Source organism: Pagrus major, chromosome 23 (genome assembly GCF_040436345.1).
Source record: "Pagrus major chromosome 23, Pma_NU_1.0".
Taxonomy (NCBI): domain Eukaryota; kingdom Metazoa; phylum Chordata; class Actinopteri; order Spariformes; family Sparidae; genus Pagrus; species Pagrus major.
Window position 1 is genome coordinate 20794801 of NC_133237.1, and position 24293 is coordinate 20819093.

Genomic DNA, 24293 nt, shown 5'->3' on the forward strand with positions numbered 1-24293 from the left:
CTGTTTGTGCCGAGTAGAGCGTCTACATAAAACTAGAACATCGAAGAGACGATTTGAACTCTACTTTTAATCCAAACAGCAGCAGGACATTGTGTTTGTGTGTGCGAGACAGCGTGAGGTGGTTTGAGGAGAGGATACTGTCGATATGAGATGTTTCCTTATTCAGATACAGTGGAAGGTACAGGTGCAGAAATGTTATTCTCCACATGAACAATATATAGTTACCTTGCTGTACCCAGCGATGAAGAAAAACACCCACTGCCAAGAAATACTGACAGTCTTAATTTAAAGATTTTCTTTTCCAGCTGTTAGATCTCTGAGCTGCATCACATATAACATCTCAACAAATCTGTTCTCTCAGTCAAACAGAATATCTTCACAAGGGACAAATATATTCTTTTTTTTTTTTTAAATCTCATTTGTGTAGAATATTATGCATGTCTACAAAATAAAAACACAATCTAAGGAAAATTGCACGGAACAACACTACGAGTTTCAGTCAATTGAGTCCACTGACAGTACAGCTGACTGTTGCCACTGTGGAGAGAGGAGGTGAGATCATCCACTTCTGCAGGGTTTTCATTTTTGTCGTTGATATTTCTGTGCAATGGAGCAGGGCTGAAGAGGAGGGACACTGAAAGCGAGGAGCTCCTGACATGTCGGCATCATGGCGAGGAGCGCAGAAAACAACACATCCCCACGTCCCGCTCCTCCCATGCCTCCCACTCGGCCCCTCTCAGTGTGTCCTCAGGAGATGTGCACCCAGGCTCGGCTACAGAGCCCGGATGTCTCGTCTGATGGATACGAAGCAGAGGTGTCCATGATGATGGAGAGAATTAGGAAAACTAGAAAGCATTCCGGCTTTTAACACACACACCCCCCACCCCCCTGTGTCGTACAACTCTTTCTCTCAATCACTTCCTGTCTGACTGTCTCTGTGTCTGTCTGTTCTCAGTCTGCGTAGAGGATGAAGCCAGAGAAGGTGCTGTACTTGTTGTTGTTGCCTCCGTGGGCTTTGCCTCCGTCCAGTTTGATGTAAACCTCGTCCCCTGCGTCCAGATGGAGGATGACGCTGTTGGAGGCGTAGTCGTAGTTCTGGTCAGCGTCTTGGGCAATGGCGCTGGCACGAACCTGGAAGAACAGGGACAGACGAACACGTAGGAGAGCAGGCAGGCTGGTTAGCTACACAACGTATTAGGACAAGTTCTCATTTTGATAGTAAATTTTCATTTAGTTGTAATGTCGTTTAGTTTTACTCATACTTTGGTCATCTGAATTATTTCTTTTTTTTCTTAGTCTAGTCTTAGATTTTAGTTAATCATTCGACTGCAATAACAGTTTCAATATAAAGCATTATTTAATTGTTTTTATATAGTCCTGGAAGACACAGGTTTAACTGTTGTGATATGAATCATATATATTGTATATATATATACAGTATATGTGTGTGTATATATATATATATATATATATATATATATATATATATATATATATATATATTTGTCTGTTCTCTTTCCCCCAAATATTGACAATCCTGTACAGTTTATGAGAAATGCAGCAATGCAGAAGTCAACTAGCAACTTCTCAGGTGTCAGTACTATCTAATTTTGTCATTTTTGAGTTCAGTTCTGATTGGATCTCTTCCCAACTTTTCCCTATTTAGAGGAGACCTATTATACTTTTTTTTTTGTTTCCTTTCCTTCAGTGTTTTATAAAGGTTTTTGTGCATGTAAAAACTCTTGAAAGTTAAATGGATCAAAGTCTGCACCAACAGAAGCTCCTCTCTCCCACAGAAAACACTGCACCTGAAACGCCTCGTCAGTAGTCTCGCCTTTAACTCCGTGGCTTTATGACATCACACTCCGTCATGGTGTCATATATTTGCATAATTTATGCTGAGTGGCTGATTTGGCTCGTAAGAATTAATTTAGCACAGCTGCTCCGTTGGTGTTAGGGGTGCTGGCTCAGGCGTGTGTGAGCTGACCAATCAGAGAAGACTGGGTATTCGGGAGGGGTGGCCTTAAAGAGACAGAAGCTAAAACAGAGGGTTTCAGACAGAGGGGGAATAAGAAATAAAGCATGTAAAACTATTCCAGTAGTAACGCAAAATAAAAATATTTGCCTTAAAATTAGCATTGTATGTTTCCTTTAACATTTCTGTCTCGTTTTTATTTGTTGACATACGTGTCAATAGGTTTCATCAGAGTTTTAATCAGCATTAGTTTAGTTGTCATCTCATTTTCATCAACTAAAACTGTTGAATACTGAAGACTGAAAGTATTTGGAACTTGAAAACACTCTCATGGATCTCCACCAAGGCTTCACAATCCTGCATTTGTTATTTTAAATATTCTTTTAAGGATTAACACCTGGTTATCTCCACCAAGACCAAAAGTAACATTTTTCTTCTTCCATGGCCTTAAGTTCAGCATTTTTATTGATGTGTGCTGAGAAATTCTGCTAATTAACTTGCAAACAAACAGATGAGACCCAAATTGATAAAAACAAAACATAAAAACTTTCTCTTACTTCTTGGCAGAGGTAATGAGGGAAGAACCAAAAAGAGCATGAAAAAGTGCGACCAGTCTGAGAAATCATTGTGCTGCTGCACCACAAGAGAATAGCTCAGTGTGTTTCACAGAAGGAGAATGTATCAGTTCGGGAATATCAAAATAAAAACTCAAGTATATTTTTTCAACTACTTAATCTCACAATTTTTTTTATTTTGAACTTAAATGAATTACCAGGCACAACAATGGCACAAATAGTTCTTCATATTGATATTAAATCTACTGGAGCAACCAGAGGGTCAGTCACCTCAGGCTTTTCTGTCAAACAGATTTATGATTTCAATCACGCCAGTGGTCATTCACAGAAGACCTAACATTCAACCTTGGAACAAAAAGGCCAGAGAAAGAGAAAGACTGAGAAACGCACAACAGGGCCGGCTCTGAGGGCTTCTCATTGTGGAGGAAATACAATCGAATAGAAAACATCGAGGACAGCCGCTGAATATGAGCAGAAATATTTGATAACTCATAGTGAAGAGTGACAAGGATGATTGAAATGAGAATTTTTATATCTCTGTTTGCCTGACTGTGGGTGTGTGTGTGTGTGTGTGTGTGCGTGTGTGTGTGTGTGTGTGTGTATGTGTCTGACAGTCTGGCTATAGGACATTTGGAACCGTTTCTAAATAACCTGTCCTGGCTAATTAAGACCTTCACCACAAACATGCTCTCTCTCTCAGGGGAGGAAAGAGTAGCTGCAGTGCCAAACGGGCGCTGAAACAATAGCCGTGTTTTCAAGCGTATGTGTGAGTCTTTGTGTGTGTCTGGCAGACTAATTGTGCATATTATGAGTAAAAAAAAAACAACTAAATTAAAGTTGTAATTTTTAAGATGAGTAACTGCTTGCTCTGGAAGTTTCTCCACGGCAGATACAAAAGGAATGAAATCAAAAGCAAAGTGAGCAGAAAGTTCGGAGAAATCAGCCGTGACATACAGAGAAGGTCATTTGGCCGGATGTTGCCAGCATACAATGTGTGCCTTTGTCTAATGAGCCAACCAGGTCTAATTAAATGTAGTCGTCCAAAAAACTTCTGTACAGTGCAGTCTGTTAAGTATTTGGAGGGCGAGTTCAAGTTTTTTCTGTTTTCATTCCAGCACATTAAGTCTAGAATGTAAAAAAAAAAAAAAAAAAAACTATTGTAAAAAAAATAAAGTTTTTTGCAGCAGAACCAGAGATGTCGTCTTTATTGGTCCATTTCAACCTGGTGCCTACATTACCCACAATGCAACCAGCAACCATTCGATCAGAGATTTGGGTGTGTTATGCTAGTAACAGTGCAACGTAGCCTCAAGCAACGAGCCTCAATCAGACATGAGGAGTGGGCGGCAGAGGTCCACTAACCTCACTTTTGTGCAGCTCCCTCTGGAGCCACAAAAGACCTTATACAAGTTTTATCAGATATGAACAGTCTCTACTGTAGACCCCAAGACATGGAACTACACTTTGATGTGTAAAATTGGTGCAGTTCCCCTTTAAACAATGACTATAAGCTTAAAGCTGGAAGAGCATGTGCCATGTGTAGAGGCTGTGTCCTTTGCCGCAGAGGCCCAGGGTTCGATTCCGACCTGTGCCCCTCTGCTGCGTGTCATCCCCTCTCTCTCTCCCTGTTTCCTGTTACTTCTCACCTGTCCTAGCCAATTAAAGAAACAACAACAACACAGAGCTCTAAGAAGGTGCCAGGAGAACAGCATAGGACTTTTTAGACTATGCTGCAGTTCAGTCACTTGATCTAAGTCCAACTTAGCCTGTGCATCAATTGTCAAAGACCGGACTGAAGGTAAAAACAATTTATTGAAGCCTTTAGATCATTTCTTACCTTTTGTTTCGATTCATAAAAGAGGCTTAGCATAAAAACTTGCTACTTTAAACTTTGCTTAAACAGGTTCTAAGAGTCCAATTTGTAAACACCTGTGATCTATAAATCTCAAATCAACTTAAATTGACGTATATAATGCCAGCACAGATGACAGTTTAGTGGGGATTAGAGATGGACCAATGCATATTATTCTGTGAGTTGACAAAGTCAAACACGCAGCTTGGGAGTGTGTCGCTGCCACACATTTTTCTTAAAGCTTGTGCAAATTACACCACAGGCTCAGGTGCAAAATGTGTACATAACCAGCAGGAAAATCACCTAAGTCAAGTCTAGACTTTGCTTAGAGATAAGATCACTTGTACATCAAAGAAAGGTTTCAGAAGTAACTACTTATATGTGGTTTTCTACATAAGATCAACACTGATTATAAGTTTTTTCTTTTCTTTTCTTTTCTTTTCTTGACTAAACCTTCATTTGTGCTGGCTTTATGCATGGTAAAGACAAAGCAGGTGCTGTGAGTTGATTTGAGGTTCACAGATCACAGGTGTGAATAGGATTTTTACACTCAGCATCTTTGTTTAATCAAATGTAAGCACACCTTTGGAACTTATCTTTCAGTTCAAGCATAAATCTAAGAATATTTTGACTAATGAGGCCTCAGGTCCGTGGGTCTGTGGGTCATAAACTACAGTTATAAATCCAAAACTGTTCACCCTATGGAGGCTAAATTTAAACTAAAGGTCGGTACTTTAATCTAATAGGCATTGTTTCATTATAATGTGCAGGCTGGGCTATGGAGCAAAACTGTGCCATCTTCACAGTATCTCAGTGCTATTAAACATTTACTAACAAGGAGAACCGTGTCAGTAGTATCTTCAATAAAACACAATTGAACAAAAAGATCATTATTTTCTCCTCAGATGAAAAAGGAGTGTACTGTACATCCTTTAAAGTAGCCACTGGTTAAATAAGCCAATTAGTCACTTAGTCCGGTCAGCGAGGTTGAATCAAAATCAATATTTTACGTGCATTTGAAGTGTTTTCTTGTGGCTCATTATCGGGTCTCCAAAGAACACCCCGGCCCTTGCCTCGGCTCTGTGTTTGTCCACACAGCTTTAAATCGGGGCTTTTCGAGCGGGTGTCGACAAGCTGGCCCAACAGGCGGCATTGAGGATGCCCAATAATTAGTTGGCCTATTTAAGGAGTATACACAACAGGCATATTGACAAATGCGAGGAAAGGCCAGATACTGACAGAGATCTCCTGCACAGAAAGCAAAGAAATGTTGCCAAAGCTAACAGGGAACGTGGAACAGGTTCTCTTGACATGTAGATATATTAAAATCAAGTATATATTTATAGGCACAATTTACATCAGTGATTTATTTTTGTTTGTTTGTTTTTTCTTATTAATATTGTCGTGTTTCTACTCATCACATCCCAGATGTGACTCCTCATTCAGTCACTGTGATTAGGACTGTGTCTTTTTCTTTTGATTCTGTTGTTAAAGCTAAGTGTTATTAAAGGACGTTCTTCCTATGATCTGTTCAGCCACAATAGCTATCACTGATTATGCTAAACCCTCAGCACATCATCAGTTGTTCTTTAACAATCTGCTGTTGGAAACATGAAAGCGTGCAGAGGATGTGCAGAGGCGTGCAAAGTCTTATTAAAATAGCTAAGTTTTTGAAACTGGATATGCAGTAGTTTGGATCACGATTACAGAACATGACAGGGTAGAGAAACAGTCATATTCAGCAAATTGCTCTTTAAGTGTGTATGTTTTCAATCTGTAATTGGTACACAAAAATGAAAGCCTGTGATTGGAATCAGAACTACTGTAAAAAGCATTAAAGTGGTAAGGTGCCATATCTGTGACACCTCATTTTGAACCTGACCAAACCGAGCTGCGTGCTTTGTTAACATGGTGTTACAGATCTTTTCTCAACACTTCATCTTAGGTGTGACAACATTTCTGCCAGTAACCCCCAGAAATCAACCGTGTAAGTGCTGTTTCTCCGTGTTGCTTGGTAGGAGGAATTATCCAGCTAATTTATGTTTTTCTCTGATTCAACATTAAATACAGAAGGCCAGCATGGACTGCAAAACATTTCCCAAAAGTTCCACCAAAATAAAAATGTTTTAATCACTTGCAGCTAACTGTGCTCTTTTTGTGCTTTTAGGCCAATATTCTGTTGGATTTCTTCTGAAGTCCAGACCATCAGACATTCAATTCTCTGAATGATTTTCAAAGAGAGAACTGTTCTTTGCATCGCCTTCAGCTCAGTGTGTTAAATAATACAGCAGAGAGGAGCAGGGTTGACAAGTCATCAGCCTTTTTAACAGCATTATTGTCAGGGATTTTAAATAAACCTCAAATTTGTAATAGGAAGGTGGAAGGAATAAGAAGCTGGAAAAACAAATCGTTTAGAGTGAGATGGATGAATTTGAGGGAACATCAAGCATGGGCACAACACTTAATTAAAGAAATATTTGCATAGAAAGCGAGGCAAACTTTACTATATCTTCCAAATCACCTTCTTTATGTTTAAATAAGGGGGAGGCTTGGAGGGTGTCTTTAACAACATACCAGGGACAGATAAAGTCACACTGGTGTGAAGTGTGCGGGTGCTTTAAAGGCTAATCCTGTTAATGAAATTCTGAGGAGAGGTCTTAAGATGCAGGAGTAATATATGGAATATTGTACATTTTTTTATTGTTTATCCTGCTGATTAAATCTTGCACAGCTCATATCGGTGTGCAAACAAAGCCTCCTGTTCTGATTCTGAGATGCCGGCGTCCAGTGCATATTAATATGATATGATGTGCCCCGAGCATGCAAAGTCAACACCATCCTATTAGAGGGTTACCGCGCTGGGTTGGCAGTGGGTGATGACTGCTCAGGAGGATTATTAGTTGAGATTTTTAATGAAACTTTATCAAAATATTTGCCTTTCAGGTGTTCACACATAACTTCAGGAAATGTCACAGATGTGTAATATAGCTTAAATTATTCTCTTCCTCTGCTCTTTAAGGAGCTAAATTTAGAACATCTTCAAGTGCACGATTGATGTTGTTTTGGTGGGGGAGGGAGGCAAAACAAATATAACATTTTCCTTTAACAGACACAGAATAAGGAAAGCCCTGGTGAAAGCAGACTTGAAATCCCTGAAATCCTTCCAGTTCTTCCACAATGATATTTTTGTTTTGTTTTGTTTCTTTGCTCTAATGGTTTTTATCCCCTTCTGAGACTAACTGCCTGCAGTCTAGGCCTCCTTCATTTGCTTTCAATGATAAGCACGCATGAATAAAACCTCTCACTGTTTTTGAAATAATGATCAGGGAGCTCCTATCGGAGCTATTTTTTCTTTTTTTGTCTCCAGTGCACACAAGGAACTTGTTAGGGATATGAGCCAGAGGTTTCGGATGCAGGGTATGGCAGATGTAAAGCGGGAGATGAGCAGGACAAACAGCCGACTGGCAGTGCGTGACCTTGACGCAGAATATGTAGAGGAACATTGACAAGACAAACAAAGCGTGAGGGTGTAAGCGCCGGCTGCAGCGATGGTAAATGAGGTGTCATGCGATGTTGTCTTCCTTGTGGCTGCTCGTGCGTGTTTGCATCAGTCACATCGTCACCGTGATGGCTTTGATTGAATAATATTCTGAGTGGAGCCACAGATAATTCAAGGCTGTGCTTGTGCTTAATACATAATGCGTGCCTGGAAAAGTGGAGTGTGGATTCTCATACTGTAGCTTGTGCACTTTACAGCTGTGGATGTGAATATCACAGTCATCAATAACGTCAGTGCTTATGTGAAGAAAAGAGATTCATTTATGGTAGTTTTTGAAATACTGCTCCTCAATGAAGTGGCATTTCAGTCAGTCTCTACTGAAAAGGCATTTGACATTAACTTCATTTAGAGGCTGTATTGTCTGAGTTGAGTGGATTGTGTTCTATAAACCTTTATTAGAATGCTGTTCATAAAACATGTGAAGTTTTATCTGTTGTTCCTGGTGCAGGAGGAGCCTGTAAGGAGTTTTCCTACAAGAGGCTTTGTCACTGTGACAAGGACATGATCGTGGCTTCTCTGACAGGGATTTGTTGACTTGATGTTGAGCCTCCATTTTGGATCAACGAGTCTATTGGTCCTCTTCAAATCAAAGTGTACTGCTGTCTAATTGTGTTTGAACATTCCAGCCGTGAACTGCATGCTTAATAGCAGCTTAGACAGCTTGCCACCACTATTGAGCCTCGTCCAACATTTCACTGCCACGCACATGCAAACACACACACAGAGAATGGAGGAGAGACATGCACATGCATCCACATGCTTTATTTCGTGGGCACACATTCACACCAGACGCAATGTTACTGAAATAATGACAACAGGAAACTACGAGGGGTTGCGAGAAAATGGTTGTGTCAGAAAGCGGCGAGTCTCCCATGTGTTGCAGGTTTATTTGTCGGAGGAACGTAAATGAAAACATGATAAGAGGAACGAAATGGTAACAGGAGATTTGCCATCTGTCAGACGAGAGTAGAAAAAGGCTTCCTGAATTAATTTCACCAGCTGTTCTCTTTGTACCTGCTAAGCCTCCTCTGAAACAGAATGGCTTTTACTGCACAAACCCATGAAATTGCTTACATTAATGCTAAAGGTGAGCCTGGTGTCGGGGCGCTCATTTATCACGTTCACCACTTGATCCAAATACTGTGGAAACCTTCAAGAGGCCAGAATAACTCAACGCAATTCAGCAGGGGCAACAAAAAGGATAAAAACCAGCTCCTTCTGAAAGAGGTTCGTTGGAGGATAACAGTGGTGGAAAGAACAGGCGTCAACTTTGACCTGCAATCCAGCCACTCTTTTCTTTCTTGTGTCTGACTCATCACGCTCAGTTAATTACTGAGACACACAGCACTGTCTGCCTCCAGCACCGAGACCACAATCATTGCTCGCAGCGTTATCTGAGAGGCTGCAAAATTTTCAACCTTTGTTCACCCTGAGCCTATTTTCCAGCGTGCTTCCTAGTCACCCTGCGGCACAGCAATTTTCCCTTTTTTGTTAAATAAAAAAGGTTCCACTCAAAGGAGGCAAAGTGAGTTTCTGTTTAAGTGTTGGATGAGAGGCTGACTGTAAGCATTGCTGTGACATCCATTTTTCATACAATTCATCCTCTCTTACTGGGGCGTTTGTTGATGTCTTAACGATATTCATTTTAAGGAGGGGGTGGGGCAGGAGATGTTAAATGCACTGAGTTCTCTAGCAGCAGACTGTGAGTCATTTGAAGCCATTGACTCGCTGCTTCCCCGTGAAGAGGGACAGGATAATTGTTGGTATCACTGCAAACTGAATTCGGGGGACGGCTAAATGTCAGGGGCGTGGGGAGCGACGGAGAGAGAGATGTTTGCATAAGAGGGCCAGGGGCACTTGTCTATCTCCCATATGGCCCTCATTATAATGAAGAAGCCTTGTGAGTCAACACCATAGCATCCTTGAGTCAGCCAGTCACAGGAGACAATCCATAGCCTATTTTAGACCGCGTGTTTTTGCTCTCCCAATACACGAGACATTATAGCTGTATTTCATGAGCTACTTACTGTGAGATGCCAGTGCTTGGAGTGTGTGCACTCCTGGACCGTAATGGCTCTCTGTTTGAAGAGCTGAGCGTCAGATGTCTTAAAGTAATATAATTATTACGGACAAGTGGTGGGCAGCTTTCGAGCAAGTTTTGAAACTTCACCAATAAATGATAGATTTTCTTCCCCGTGCTGCAGATGACAGCCCGATGTCATCTTGACATTTCCAATCTGTGTGGTATTTCCTAACAACATGGGCCAATCTTCATTTGATAGCCCTCGCACCTAATTAGGCCAGCTCTAATGTTCCACTCGGCAGAGTGTCAAATCCAATGTCCAATTACACAGCAGATCAAGGCCAAAGGTCCGCCTCCACTACCTCTCTGGCTGATTATAGAAGAAATGCCACAGTATACATCACACAGAAAGAAAGGAGTCTGTCAGAAAAGGGAAAGAGACACATGCACGCACAAGCATGGACACATACACATAAGGGGATCAATACCTCAGGCGAAGGGGCTGAGAGACTGAGGGTGGCTCTCTCAAACCCAGTCTGTCTATTTCAGACAGAGTCTCTCTGTTACACCCGGCAGACACACAGAGGCCTCTCAGTGCTGAAGTCAGACCACGATGAAGAATAGCAGGTCTGAACATTCCCAGAATGTTAAAATCAATCAAGTGGAAGTATTGCTGTATCTCTGTGTGGACAACTTGTGCGTTTGCAAATGTCGCTCACAGTTTTCCGTACATTTTTGGATGAGAAACGCTCCTAAAAATAAATGCCGCTTTTACCTTGTGAAAAATCAATAAAGACCACAGCCCATCCTGAGTGATAAGCTGCTGTTGGAATCTCTTTATTTGTTATTCACACCTTTTCTTAGAGCGTACGTCAATAGCCAATTCAAACAGAACAGACCTTCATCCAGATGGCTCAGTGCCTATGTTTAATGTTGGGATTGATAGCACATGCTAAACACAATGCGTGGGTTTCACCTGTGTGCAGAGCAAAAAGGATAAACAGTCTTGTGTTCATGAGCTGTAGACCTCCCTGGAGGAGTTAGAGATGGCAAATGGTTTGACAAGGAAGTGACACACGTCTGAAACTGAGCTTGGGTAAAAAAGTATTTTCTTTGAAGAGAAGTGAGCGCAAAAACAGAATCCAAGAGAAGGATGGTCCGCTCTATCTTATTTTTTTTTTTAGCGCGATGCATCGCTTGAGAGCAATAAAGTATATTGATGGCATTGTGTGTTCGCAAATCGATTCTGTGATAGCGCAATCTGGATTCTGTTGTGCCGAAAACAAACTTTTCCTTTATAGATGAAAACTTTCTGCTCCTTCAGAAAAGTGAGCTCCTGTAGACCTGACATAGAGGAGAGATGGAGGGCAGTGCACAGTTGGGGTGGGTTGAGGCGGTGGGTTAGGAGGGTGGGGTGGGTGCAAGCATGCGCGTGTGTGAGCATGTGTGGCTGTGTGGGTATGTGAGGAGGAGACTGCAGCGGTAATTGCTAGGGAAGAGCCATGTGCACGAAGGACGTTGAGGCTTATTAAAGGAGGAGACAGAGTGATTATTCACTATGGTCCTCTTGAGAGACTGACACTGAAGTCATTGCTTTTAATTAACTCTGAAACGGTTTTGCGGATTAATAACAATATTAAGAAGGGAATGGAGAGGAGAAGCGCAAACACATCCTGGATCTGGTTCAAGCTTTTTAATTACAATTAAATAGACTCGGTGGCACAATAGCACAATAACTATGTCTTTTCTGTCCTCTTTTCTTTCTCCCCCTTCTTCTGCGCCCAATGAATTTGTCTTCATTGTCGCTGCTGTGTCTCTCAGGATGTGTCCAAGACAGGTTATAGCAAAGCATTGATTTATTGGAGAGAGTTCCGGATTGGTTGGAGTATTTGGCAAGGGAGCAAAAGAACAGGCGATGAAGAAGCCAAAAGAGTGTGTGGAGAGGAACTTGGAAAGCGGATAAAGTGTGCTGTGCTGAAAATAGATTTCTTATTTGCTTGTTTACCAGGAAGCTCACTTTTGGGTCTGACTTGAAAAGTGTCAAAGTTCTGGGGACAGTGTTGGGATCCTTGTGTTCCAGTCTGCCAAGTGAAAATGGGAAGTGGAAGAAGAGAAGTGGAAGAATTTGAGAAGGAGGAAAGTAACCCATGGATGTTGATGTTAGACACAGCTTGAAAGAACCCCTGGAGTGGGAGGAGCACATGCTGGAGCAAAGCGGCACTGCAGGGCCTGGAAACCCACCGCTTCACTAAAGCCAAAAGATGATAAAATACCAGCATTGTCCACAATTCCCTGGCCTGCCCTGTCCCAGCTCACAATGTAGCTTTTTGCAGCTTTAATGAGCTGAGGAAAGCACCACTGTGGCTGTAGGAGCTTCGGTTGGACTCTCAGCACTTCATCAATGATGTAGCATAAGCTGGCCGAGCATTTATAACCATTCACAGTCATTTACACAGACTGAGGCTCTGGGGCCTTCTCCATTAACCAGGCACACAAACACCACAGCAAGAGGACTACATCTCTATAAGCTGTGCATAGGACAGAGAAGGAGAGGCAGTTACCACTTTATAAACATTACCCGGGTCTCTGGAGATGCACACTGTGCGCGTCTAACTTAAGTACCTCCGCACCCTCCTCTTGGGAGCACAATGAAGCGGGAACAGAAGGCGATTTATAGGAACATATGTTCTTCTTCGCCTATTATATATCAATGCTTTTACGCCCACCCATAAACATTACTGTTGAGTGAGACATTATATATAGAAGGTGATCGCTGTAACTCTCTTTTTCTTGCTGGGCGTGAACTTGGCGAGGGTAAAGGAATTAACCTCTAGTCGCTGCCTCGGTGAGACTGCAGGTTCACGGCACACAGGAGCCGATGCCAAGTGTTATTTTATCTCCATCCTGCACATTTTCTTGATCTCAGCACTTGTCATGTGAGACCTCGACAGCTTTCTGCCTTGATCTAACTCTGTGTTTATTAACTGACGCGATTCTGTTTGATATTAAAGTTCAGAACATGAAAATTCATCAAAAAATAAAAGTAATTCACAGCGGGCACACGTGAAGCAGGTCAGAGAGGCTTCTGGGCCATGACAATTGAGGATCATATTAGGTGGATTGCAACTTACATTTATTATTTATCTCGCCGCTGTGCTCCTGACTGCAGAACAAGCTGATGATGCTGAATCAGAATCTCCAGGTGTTCATGAAATAGACTCAAAATGATGCGTTTCCTGTGACCTTAGTGAAGTAGAGCAAGTAAAAAAGTGACTCACTTATCATGCACACTGAAAAATGTCTGTCACCGGTATTTCTCCTTGCACTACTGTCTCTCGGTGTGTACAATTTACTTTGAGCACTAAATTATGGAGGCAAGAAATAAAGTGCAGCTGAGCTTGTGAGGCATGCAGTTAAACATTAGAGAGGCATGTGTGGAGACAGTGTGTGGGATGCAATGCCAGCACCTCCTAAACTTTCTCATGATATTTAAATAATATAACACATTTTAACACAGAACTGAACTCCACTTAGTATTTAAAGTATTTAATTTTTGCATATATTGACTTATATATATATATATTCATTTATTTTTTCACTGAAATGTGTTCTGGAGGAGCAAGTGTGAAAGCATTTTTTAATAACATAGATTATTTTCTGATTTGTTTTCCTTGCGTTGATACATTTTCCTTCATGATGCCCACGACAAACTACAGGAGACAGATTTGCATCCTGAGCAAACAAAGCAAACAATATCTGCAACAACTCCGCTCTAACATCCATCGTTTTCACCCGCATAAAACGCATTTGGGAGCCACTTTGAAGATAAGAGATGTGACGGCTGATCGGAAGGCTGCAAACTACACTGGCACACATTACCGACCTGAGAAGACCCTGCGGGGCGCTAAATAAAATTAGAGCCCCATTAAAACGATGCATCAAAGAAGCCGAGAATAGATCACGTCCACGTCCTAATGCGTTTAACACGACTGCGAGGATGGATGGGCTCAGCGGCGGACAGGCAGCATTAACCCGGTGGGCTCGTAAAGACAGGTGTTCAAAATATTATCAGCGGATATTTTTTAATATTTCCTCCTGCTTTCTTTACACTCAGAGCGCAGCGAGCCGCCAAACCTCACACAGTCTAAAAGTTGCATGCGACAGAAATGAGGCGCGCACACTGGATTTTAACATAAATCATAATAAAATGATAATTATTGTAATAAATGCTTAACTAATGCATAACTCGAAATGCGGTATAATCACTCTAAAACGACAATTAACACTTTGTGATAAATTAGAATTAAATGCCGACCACATGAAACATTTCCAACTCCAGCAGATTCTGCTTTTCTTCTTTAAAACACGCTCCTGCACAAACTGCCATTAAATTCCTCTACATGTAAAATCCTAAGTCAGAAAAAAAAAGGGACGCATGATCGGTGTCCAAATTTTACAGTGTGAAAACACAAATATCGGCGCGCACTCCTCGCTCGGCTCAAGCTGTGACCGTCCTTTGGATCGCGGGACGCGGCGGTGTCAGGACGCATCATGCACAGAGGAGACGCGGGTTGCAACCAGTCAACACGTCTTTATCTCCAGGCGCGCCGGGTGCCACAGCTGTGCGCTTTGGGCTTTTCTGAGGCGCACGGCAGATGCGCACGCTTCCCTCGCAATGTCACTTTTTTATTCCCTGGCATTATGAAAAATCAACTTCTTACAATATGGATTTTTTTTCTTTTTTAAGAGAGAGCAGCTGGAGGCAGCAGCGAGGGAGATGAGGAGAGTGAGCACCAGAGGAGTCAGGTAAGGAAAGTCAGAAAAAAGTTTCAAAGCACTAACCTGGCCGTTTTTGCAGAGGTCTGCCCACATGCTGGTGCCATCCCCTCCTCTCATCAGCACATGGTAGATGAAGAAGTATGTGCCCGGTATGCTGCAGATGAACTTGCCCGAAATGCCATCATAGTTGTTGCCTAGGTTGGTGACCACGTCGTCAAACTTGAGGATCTCGTAGCCTTCGTGGGGGTTCTTAAGCCCTGCATAGAAGGCCACCCGAGGCACTGTGCTGTAGGTGGCTGTGCTGATAGCTCCGTTCCCCCCCAGACCCAAAATCCCAGTCCTTCCCTGATCCCCTCTGTCACCAGGAGGCCCCGCTGGTCCTGGTGGCCCCGGTTCACCTGGCGGTCCAGGTGGTCCCGGCTTGCCTGGCCTGCCAGGCTTCCCCTGCGGGCCCTGCAGTAAGGTGGAAGGTGGAAGTACGTTGCTGTGGTCGCTCAACGCCTCTGCCTCAGCCTGGAGACCGGTAGAGCTAGTGCTGCTGGCTGGGGTGCCCTTGTTCAGGTAGGGGTCGCACACCATACGACAGGTGCCCAGCATCTCATAGTGGCTGGCATCTGTACCCACAGAGCTGACGAGCACGGGGATGAGGACCACCAGCACCAGGACCAGCATAACCCCTACGGCAGCCGCCACCAGGGTCTTCCTCCCGATGCTGAGTCGGGGAAGGGGCTGCGCAGCCAGCGTGGGTCTCCCGGGGGCGGAAATGGTGACTGCTTGATGTGGGGAGCCTGTCACCGAGGAAAGGGACCCAGAGATCCCGAGAAGAGTTGCAAGAGGACCGGCAAGTGTGTGAGGGTGAGACAGAGACCCACATACACTTGATACTCCTCTCTGCTCTGCTCAGTCACACTAAAGTAGGTAACCAGTCATTCACACATGCATAAAGACCCAAGGAAGCCCAAGCATACACAGGGAGACATTCAGCGCATACTTACAAACACAATCTGACTTGTGAGAAGAAGCAACAAGAATGCAGAGCCCAGAGGAATGGAGTGAGAGACAGAGGGAGCGAGACAGAGAGAGAGAGAGAGAGAGAGAGAGAGAGAGAGAGAGAGAGAGAGAGAGAGAAAATGATGAGAGTGGGTGAGGGTGAGAGATACAGAGCAGCCACTGGATCTGTGTGTGTGCGTGTGTGTGTGTGTATGTGTGTATGTGTGGTGAGTTTGTGGTGCCGGATTCTCAGGCTTGGCTTTTTATACGGCAGTAGCAGCAGAGCTCCCCCTCTCCCTCCCCTTTGCTCCCCCATCGAGTGAGGGGCTGGTGTGGTTACATCCCCTTCTCTCTCTCCGGCTCACTCAGAGGAAGGACTCTCATCACACTGCATTTCTTTCTACCACTCTCCTGAACCCACCGAGGAACCAACACAACCCCCCCTGACCATCTCGCTCCCCCCTCTTTCATCCCTCTCTTTTTCCTCTCTCCTCACTCTCCCTCCTTTTTCCCCACTTTTGATGCCGTTTCTCACTCCCTTGCTTTCTCCTCTCTCTTATCAGCATCCAGCCTCTAAAAATAAAGATGGAGCTGTGGAAAGACATTTTTTTTTCTTTTCCTGGAGGTGGGTTCCAGAGATTCATGCATATACAGTATGTGCGCAGACACAACACTTAAATCTGCTTCGCCAGGAAATGCTAGCAGCTTCTCAAATAAAAAAAAAGGTGCTAATTACAAAAGTTAATGCCAAGAATGAATGCATGAGCCAAGAGATTGAACAGCATTATACCATTTAAACATATATGCAACCCGACATCCAGAGGACTAATTGAAAACTTTTGGTGGCACGTCACATAGGAGCACTTTGTCAGGGCAAAAGCCGCCAATTTATCCTTCTGTTAGGGGCCACCGACAATGATGCTCTTCTGCTGTTGTTATTGTATTCCCCTCTTTGCCTTTCCCCCGTGTCAATAACCCTGTTTCTCCACCTGAATGCACTGACACCTTTTCTTATTGGTGTCTTTTTTTAGGTATTGATTTCATGTTTTTTTTTATCAAATTAAGGGTCCTGGTAGGGAGAAAGAAATCCATATGTGGCAGTGATGTCATTTGTTTGACATTTTCATCCCTTAGAGTGATGAATGGTAAAGTAAGAAAGCAAATGACAAAGTCTGTAGATGGCAAACAAACGCAGTCATCATTTGAAAAACGTGTTATGTTTGCAGAGAGGTGTTTTTGGTCTGATACAGTTCAGAACACAAAATGGACAAATAAATCAAGTTGGATGGGGAGAATATGGCACGTCCATGTCCGAATGAACTGCCGTTTTGGAGAAAAAAAAGTGTTCGTGTCAGCCTCACAGAGGCAATGGTAAAAACAGCAGAGGCGGGCGTTTTTCTTTCACTGATATCTCTGGCTTTGAATCACAAAACTGAAGCCAATACAGCTGGTTGCTCAATACCACACACAATGTGCAGTTCAAGGTCACAAAGATCTGAATTATGTGTTATATTCAGTCTCTCACAATCATGTCTGAAAGGAAGTATCTGGTGCTGTTTATCATAACTTCGAGGATACTCCAGGTTTCTAATTCACTCCAGGTGTTTTCACTCCTCACTTTTCTGTTTAAACGTGTGCTCATCAGTGAAATCAGCTGGTGTAGTCACTGGTTGGAATAAAGATGTGCAGACTCTTGGCTTTCCACGTCACATGGTTGACTATTCCTGGCTTAGATAGGACTGTTTGTGCCCGAGCTGGACCGAGCTCCTGTGACGGATTGAGATGGATCAATGAGCAGGATGCCTGACTATTTGTCACCACTAAACCTGACATGTCACGAGTTATTTCACTGCGTTTCTCTCTCTTCATCATCATTAAACTTTAGTTGCAAACTTATGGCATCTCCAGTTGGTTGTCTAATTTATCACTGAGCAGAGTTTGTGAGACATACCCAAATAACTGGCACACCAGGTGTGCCTGCAATGCATATTTGCCTGTTTTGTTTTATTCCTCATAATAGACATGGAGTTTGCCTATATGAGGGAGCACACAAGCCCTAAATTGGTTTTGGGGTTTGTTTAGGGGGCCATTGTTTGTTCTCCACACCTGCTGGCTGTAACTGCCAGTCAGATCACTGTGCCCCAAATCTCTAAATCTCTGAACCACAGAGATCAATGCACACTCGAGAGGACAAACAGAGTGCGATAGCGATGAAAGAGAGATGAGGAAGATGGGGAGACAAGCAATCGAGAGGCAGAAGGGGAGCAAGAGGTACAACATGGAGAGGGAGTTAACTGCTGTGACAGCTGAGCTTTATATCAGTGGGGCTGGTTTGTTTTGCTTGATTTGTTCGAGCATATAGGGAGAGAATCCATCAGTGTCGATGACAGTCATGGCAAAATGTATTTTAATGGAAGTGACATATTTTAAAACCCTGAATGGCTCGATGTGATGGCGACAGATTTTCAACTTTTTGAAAACAGTCAGGGTCCACGTGAGAGGTGCAGAGATAAAGTTCCTGTCTGAGGTTTGCTTCACCTCAGGCATGGTGCGATCCAGAAAACACATTCGGTGGGAAACCAGACAAAGATTCTCAACCTTTTTGCTGCACTAGCGGATCCCACTGGTTTGCTGTGGCGACGCTCCATGGGGGGAAAACCCATGTTTTACACACGAATGAGGCTCCTTCCTGACATGTGAAACACACTCCAGTCTCTAGGATACAATGTTAACAGTCAATATTTCTGCAAACCACAGATACATTCAAATGTGTATGTGTCTTAGGCTACGTACCATATTGACATGTCTCCAACACGCATCCTGTCATGTTCACATCACATGTTTATTGACTCTCATATCTTGAGGTGGAGCAGAGAATGGTACAGTAAGAAGCGACAAGGCTGCCATGCGGGTGACTGCAGTTTGAGTTGTTTCAGCATTTGTAAGCATGACACCAATGGATGTTTTAAACGAGACATCAGGACATCTCCAGTTGTACTTTGCCAACATTTATTCTGGCCATTGGGTTGTGAAAGAGGTATCACACTATGTTTCATGCAGGAGGGAGATATCTGTTCACTGTCCTCACCAGGACCAGCAACACTGTTGTGATAAGAACTGCAGTGTTCAGGGATTAGGCATCGCAAAATAGGAAAAGATAGAAAGTGCAAGAAGAATTCTTCCTTGTATTTTGTTAACTTTGCAGGTGTGGTGTGTTTTGCTGATCTCACCGGGCAATAGGAAGGCACTTTAATAATACCCACAGAACACACACGGTTCACTGGTTTAAATATTTTGCCCAGTGAATGTGACCAGGTTGAAAAACATGTGGGACATCAAGCATAACAATAAATTGATAGGAGACTTGATGTTCTCTGTAATCCGGTGGCATATATCGGCATCAGCAAGTGGCAAAAATGAATCGGAAAGGATCGGACTATCCTATATTGGCAAAAAGTTGGTGATATGACACATGGTGATTTAAACATGCAGCAGTCACAGAGCAACATTAGCATCATGTTTCTGGCCACGTCCTTTAAGCTCTGTTTTTGGTCTCTACCAGCTCCTCAAGAAAATATCTGGCTCTCTATGAGCAACAGCTGTAATATACAAATAGTCATGTGCTCCATCATAAAGATACTGATTATCGTTATTTTCAAGGACTTCCATACTTAAAAAAAAAAAAAAAAATCACCCTTAAATGGGCTTAACAACTTAAACAAATCGTCCACAGGCTCGTATAGGCAACCGCAGGAGACAGGGAAGGTCTCATTTTTCACATCACGTTACAATCTGCTCACTTATGGCCAATAAAAACCATGATTTATGATTTTGTTACAGAGGTTCAGTGATATTCTTCTCACATATGTTAAATGTGAAAAATTGTAAACATTAAGTTTAAATGTAAAGACCTACTGACTATGACAATAATGTTCACTTCTCTCTACCACCTCCAACCCAAGAACAGAAAAATCACAGTTCATGGGAAGTAGACTTGATCTTTTTAGTCTCTGTCTTTCCTTGGTTTCAACCCCATTTAAACTATTTCTTCACTCAAACTCAATCATCGACCAAAAACACTCACACTTACAGAGTACACAGCTCTATAATCTGTCCTTCATGTGTTGGTTATGTAGAACAAAAGTTGAGGGTGAAGTACATGCTTTAGCTGAGCACCACTCAGGCATATAAGCAGCATGAGGATGCAATAAATTAAATAACTGCACCATAGCAGCTATGTTTGTGAGTAAAACATCATCATAATCAGTAAAAATAGCCAATATTACAAAAGTAATTTTATTTTTATGTATGTACTTTAATTCCTGTGATTGAAGGGAGTTCAGAGAGTTTTTGTGCTGCACAGCTGACTGGACTGTCATGAGAGAGAAAGCTTTTGAAAAACAATAAGTGAGCGGATGCGAGGACAAGGCAAGAACAGGAAACCACAACCTCAGTAGCACTGTGTCCAGCGTTCAGCCACATCCAAACACACCTCAAACGCTTTTAATCACTTTGTTGTTCTCCCTGGTTACAAAGAGACGGGGAGGCAGGAGTTTCAGAAGTGCACAAGGGGAAACCACAGAACATAGAGAAGAAGTTAAAAAAAAAAAAAGACTTTCAAGGATTTATTTTTTTCAAGAGGAAAGTTTAACAGGTCAAAGAAACAAAACAACATCACAAACACACAAGCAAACACAGTAGATGCCTCATCTCTAGTTGAGTTTGTGTCTCTGATTGCTTCCCTTGTGTTGCTCCTGGCCGAGGCTTATCAAAGAGCTCCTTTCATAAGTGCCAGGATCAAGCCACTGCTGTGACTGCTTGGCACCCACTGAGGTGGTTTGGAGATGGGGAGGGGAAGGTGGGTGTGTGTGGGGGTGGCTTCAAAACAAAGAAGGCAAGGCAGAGGAAGTCAAAATTGAAGATGGTGAGTGAAGAGGAGATGGTGCATTTGTGCATTTAAAGGAAAATGGGAAAAGAAAAAGGCTGAGCTCGGAAGGGAATTGCCTTCGGCTTCTGCAAAGTGTCTGTGGAATAAAGGTGTGTGTGTGTGTGTGTGCGTTATTGTTCATGACAGAGCGAGAGAAGCGGAGAAGAGGGCAATCTTTGAGTCTGGGGAGGAGTTGTTTTATATATGTGCTGAGAAAATTAATATGTATTTGCTTTAAGCCTTCTCTGCCTCAGTGATTTCTTGCTGACACGCGCTATAATGCTCAGAATATCCAGGTGAATGCAGGAACAGTGAAGGACATGACTCCAGAGGAAAACAAGTAACACACACACACACACTCAGAATACCCTGAGGCCATGTGTTCCTCCTCACTACAGCAGCCATGCTTCTATCAAGCCTGACGTCTGCCCTGTTTACCAAAGCATGTGACAGTGTTGCATTTTTACAAGACATAATAACTCTGACTCGCCGACCAGAGCTCATCCACTTAAGAGTGAGTCAGCCTGGTGTTCCTTCACATTCAGGGATTCATGTTTGCACGAAAGTCCCCAGATACCAAAGTGATTACGCCACGCTTTAACCATTTGACATGTTATGTCACATGTGCAGTCGAATCAGTTTTATTGCATGCACTATTCAGTTGCATGCTTTGTATGCAAGATTATGAAATGCTTACTGGCTGATTGCACAGACACGCTTATCAGCCGAGAGTAGAATACTGTACAGACAATTTAGTAAAGATGTGCAGGGTAGCTGAATTTTGTCACCCATGAACACGGCTTGATCTTTATAGTCTGTTTACATGTTGTCTTTATTTTTTTCCTTCACTGAGCCGCAGAGCTCCAAGGAAACTGTTGTTTAACTCTTTGTCTTTCTAGAACTAGGAGAAGTGAGAAATCACAGGCTTACTTTTTCACTGCTGCAGGGCTGGCTAATATATCCAGGTATCATAATGAATGTGGTGATGTGGGGTATTATGTGTGTGTATGATTCATGCGCCTCAGCCTGCCTCGCCTGCAGCGAGCTGGTTGTGGCTTCACTCGGTCTTGACTTCTCTCCCTCCAGGCTCCCAAATGATGGGCTGACCTTTCCACCTCGGCCAGGACTGCAGCGTCACTCACAGCATGCTCTGAAAGCTCATCTCCTCTTTAAACACTTCACATCGCTCTGCACTCCGCCTTCCTCCTCCACTTGCATCTGATTTGGATCATGCTTTAGAAGAAAGGTCAAAATTCTATATTTTTGCTCATCATATCTGCAGGATTTATTGCCTGAGTGTTGTTTTGAAGCGCCATACAAACGTTGTCATTCCTCATTAGTCGTGTAAGACATACAGGAATTTGATTTTACTCTTACAGGACTTTATCCTTGATAACAGGATTGTTGAAACACCGTGTAAATTCATATTAGGTTTCTGGTACAGTGTGCATATTTTTTGTCAGTTAAACTCGTTTTTTTTCTTTTCTTTATAAAGACTGAAAAAAATGTCAAAAGCTTAAAATAAGCTGCTTCAGGAACATAAAATTCAAAATGTGTGCATTGTCTGTTGATGAGTAATGAGTGTGGATCGAATGTTGACCCAGGTGGTCAAAATCTGTGAAGATGTTGTCAGTGCTTTGCTTCTGGTTGTAAAAGGTAATTGTTTTAATTAGCGTTTGTGTGAAATTGTAGTGCAGACAAAAACATTACTGAACTGTTATTTCAGCCCTGAGAGTGTGAAAGCTATCTTTGTACAAGCGTTTTTTGGAACTCCACACTCATCAGAGTTAATTCGACATTTTATGATCCCTCTGATAAGCTTTGAGTAAACAACTTTGGTAAATAACTGACTGAGCACCACACATCGCTGCAGAATCAGTATTTAAAACTGAGGGGTGTAAATATTTCTTTGTAAGAGAAATATTAGGTGTATAGAAGTGAGGATCTTGTGTTACTCGTTCTCGTTGTGTGCTTGTTCTCCTTCTTCCCCTCTTCTTGTCTGACCCAGGGGAAGTCCCAGGGTGGTTTCCTTCAACCAGGCATGAAGACAAGAGCTTGTCAAAACCTCAGCTGGAGTCCATCGAAGGCTCTCTGTGGCCTGGACTTGCTCCCAGCATGGAAGGGCTGCAGCAGAGAAACCACAGAGGAATATTCTGTCCTGGGGAAAAGGATCAAGCGTCTGTGCAATAGACAACTCTCCCAAAGGTTAGATGAAGGGGGGAGATGAGTGTTCGGAGTGAGCTGTTATATCCCCTGCATATGTGCAGCGCATTTATCCAACCCAGTTGCCAGAATAAATGTCGGCATTGTATGTTTCTGCAAAGATGTGTTAAACTTTGCATTTCTTTCTTTTGCAACTTTGTTTCTTTAGGCTAAATTTTTAATTGGTTCTTGTGATTACCCAGTGCTTATGCTCTGGCTAGGTTTGGGCTCAAAGTCTCTTGGCTAGGGTTAAGAAAACACCATGTTTTGGCTTAAATTGATGTCCCAAGGTCTTGTTAACAACACTCAATTTTGTCACCACGAACACGGCTGGAAAATGTCTCGAGGTCTCGTTAAAAAATATCCAGTGGTGTCGCACTGACAAATGTTGAAACGCAGTCTTGAACTGCTGTTAGTCCGCCACCGTCCCCTCCACCGCCTGATAATGAATCAGGTCATGATGATATATTGTGAATGTGACACGACACATTTTGTAGTGTATAATTACCTAAAAATAAGAAATGTTGTTTTCGTTAATGTTAAATTAGCCTTTTGTTTCTACATAGGTATGAGGATGAGATGAGGAGTATTCAGTTGGTTTCAATCTGCAACCTCACTGCTACATGCCACTGAAACCTACACTGGTCCCTTGAAGGAAAACTTTGTATTTCGGGGAAATACAGCTATTAGTTTTCTTGTTATAGTGCATGAAAAGATCATTACCGCTCCTATGTCTGTATGGTAAATATGAAGCCAACACCAGCAGCCACTTAGCTTAGCTTAGCATAGCACAAAGACTGGAAGGCAGGGGACACAGCCTGCCTGGCTCTGTACAAAGGCAACAAAATCTGCCCAGCAGCACCTCTAACTATCATTAATTACATTATAATGAAATTAGATATTCAATCCATCCTTTCCATCCATTATCCGTAACCGTTTATCCTTTTACAGGGTCTTGGGGGCTGAAGCCGATCCCAGCTGACATTGGGCAAGCATTATACACCCTGGACAAGTCGCCAGTTCATCACAGGGCTGACACATGGAGACAAACAACCATTCACACTCACATTCTCATCTGCGGGCAATTTCAGAGTGACCGATCAACCTAATATGTACATCTTTGTCAGGAATTTGTATCATGTGATCTAATTTGTTTAATCTGTGCAGAAAATGTAAGAGTGTAAAAAGATCTTCCTCCATTTTACTAGGGGTTATGTACTGAGCTACTTCTCGGGCAGCAATAGTTGTCTTGCAGCCAGTGGTGAATTGTTATTTTGACACTATGTTTCTTGTGCAGATTAAAATGAGATGCAACATGTAGATAATTATTGAACTTTCAGGAGGGCTGATTGGCAGGTCTCGTTATCTTTGGACAGAGACAGAATAGCTGTTTCCCCTATTTTCCAGCCTT

The 24293-nt window shown here is 42.7% G+C and overlaps 1 protein-coding gene across 1 annotated transcript; it reads right to left on the reverse strand.

Annotated features, from left to right (window-relative positions):
• Positions 1 to 951: 951 nt before the first annotated feature.
• Positions 952 to 15435, reverse strand: c1ql1l2 (complement component 1, q subcomponent-like 1-like 2). Its single transcript, XM_073494824.1, has 2 exons — positions 14827 to 15435; positions 952 to 1131 (listed from the first exon to the last, which is right to left on the reverse strand). The coding sequence occupies exons 1-2, from the start codon at positions 15433 to 15435 to the stop codon at positions 952 to 954; spliced, it is 789 nt and encodes a 262-aa protein (XP_073350925.1).
• Positions 15436 to 24293: the final 8858 nt, after the last annotated feature.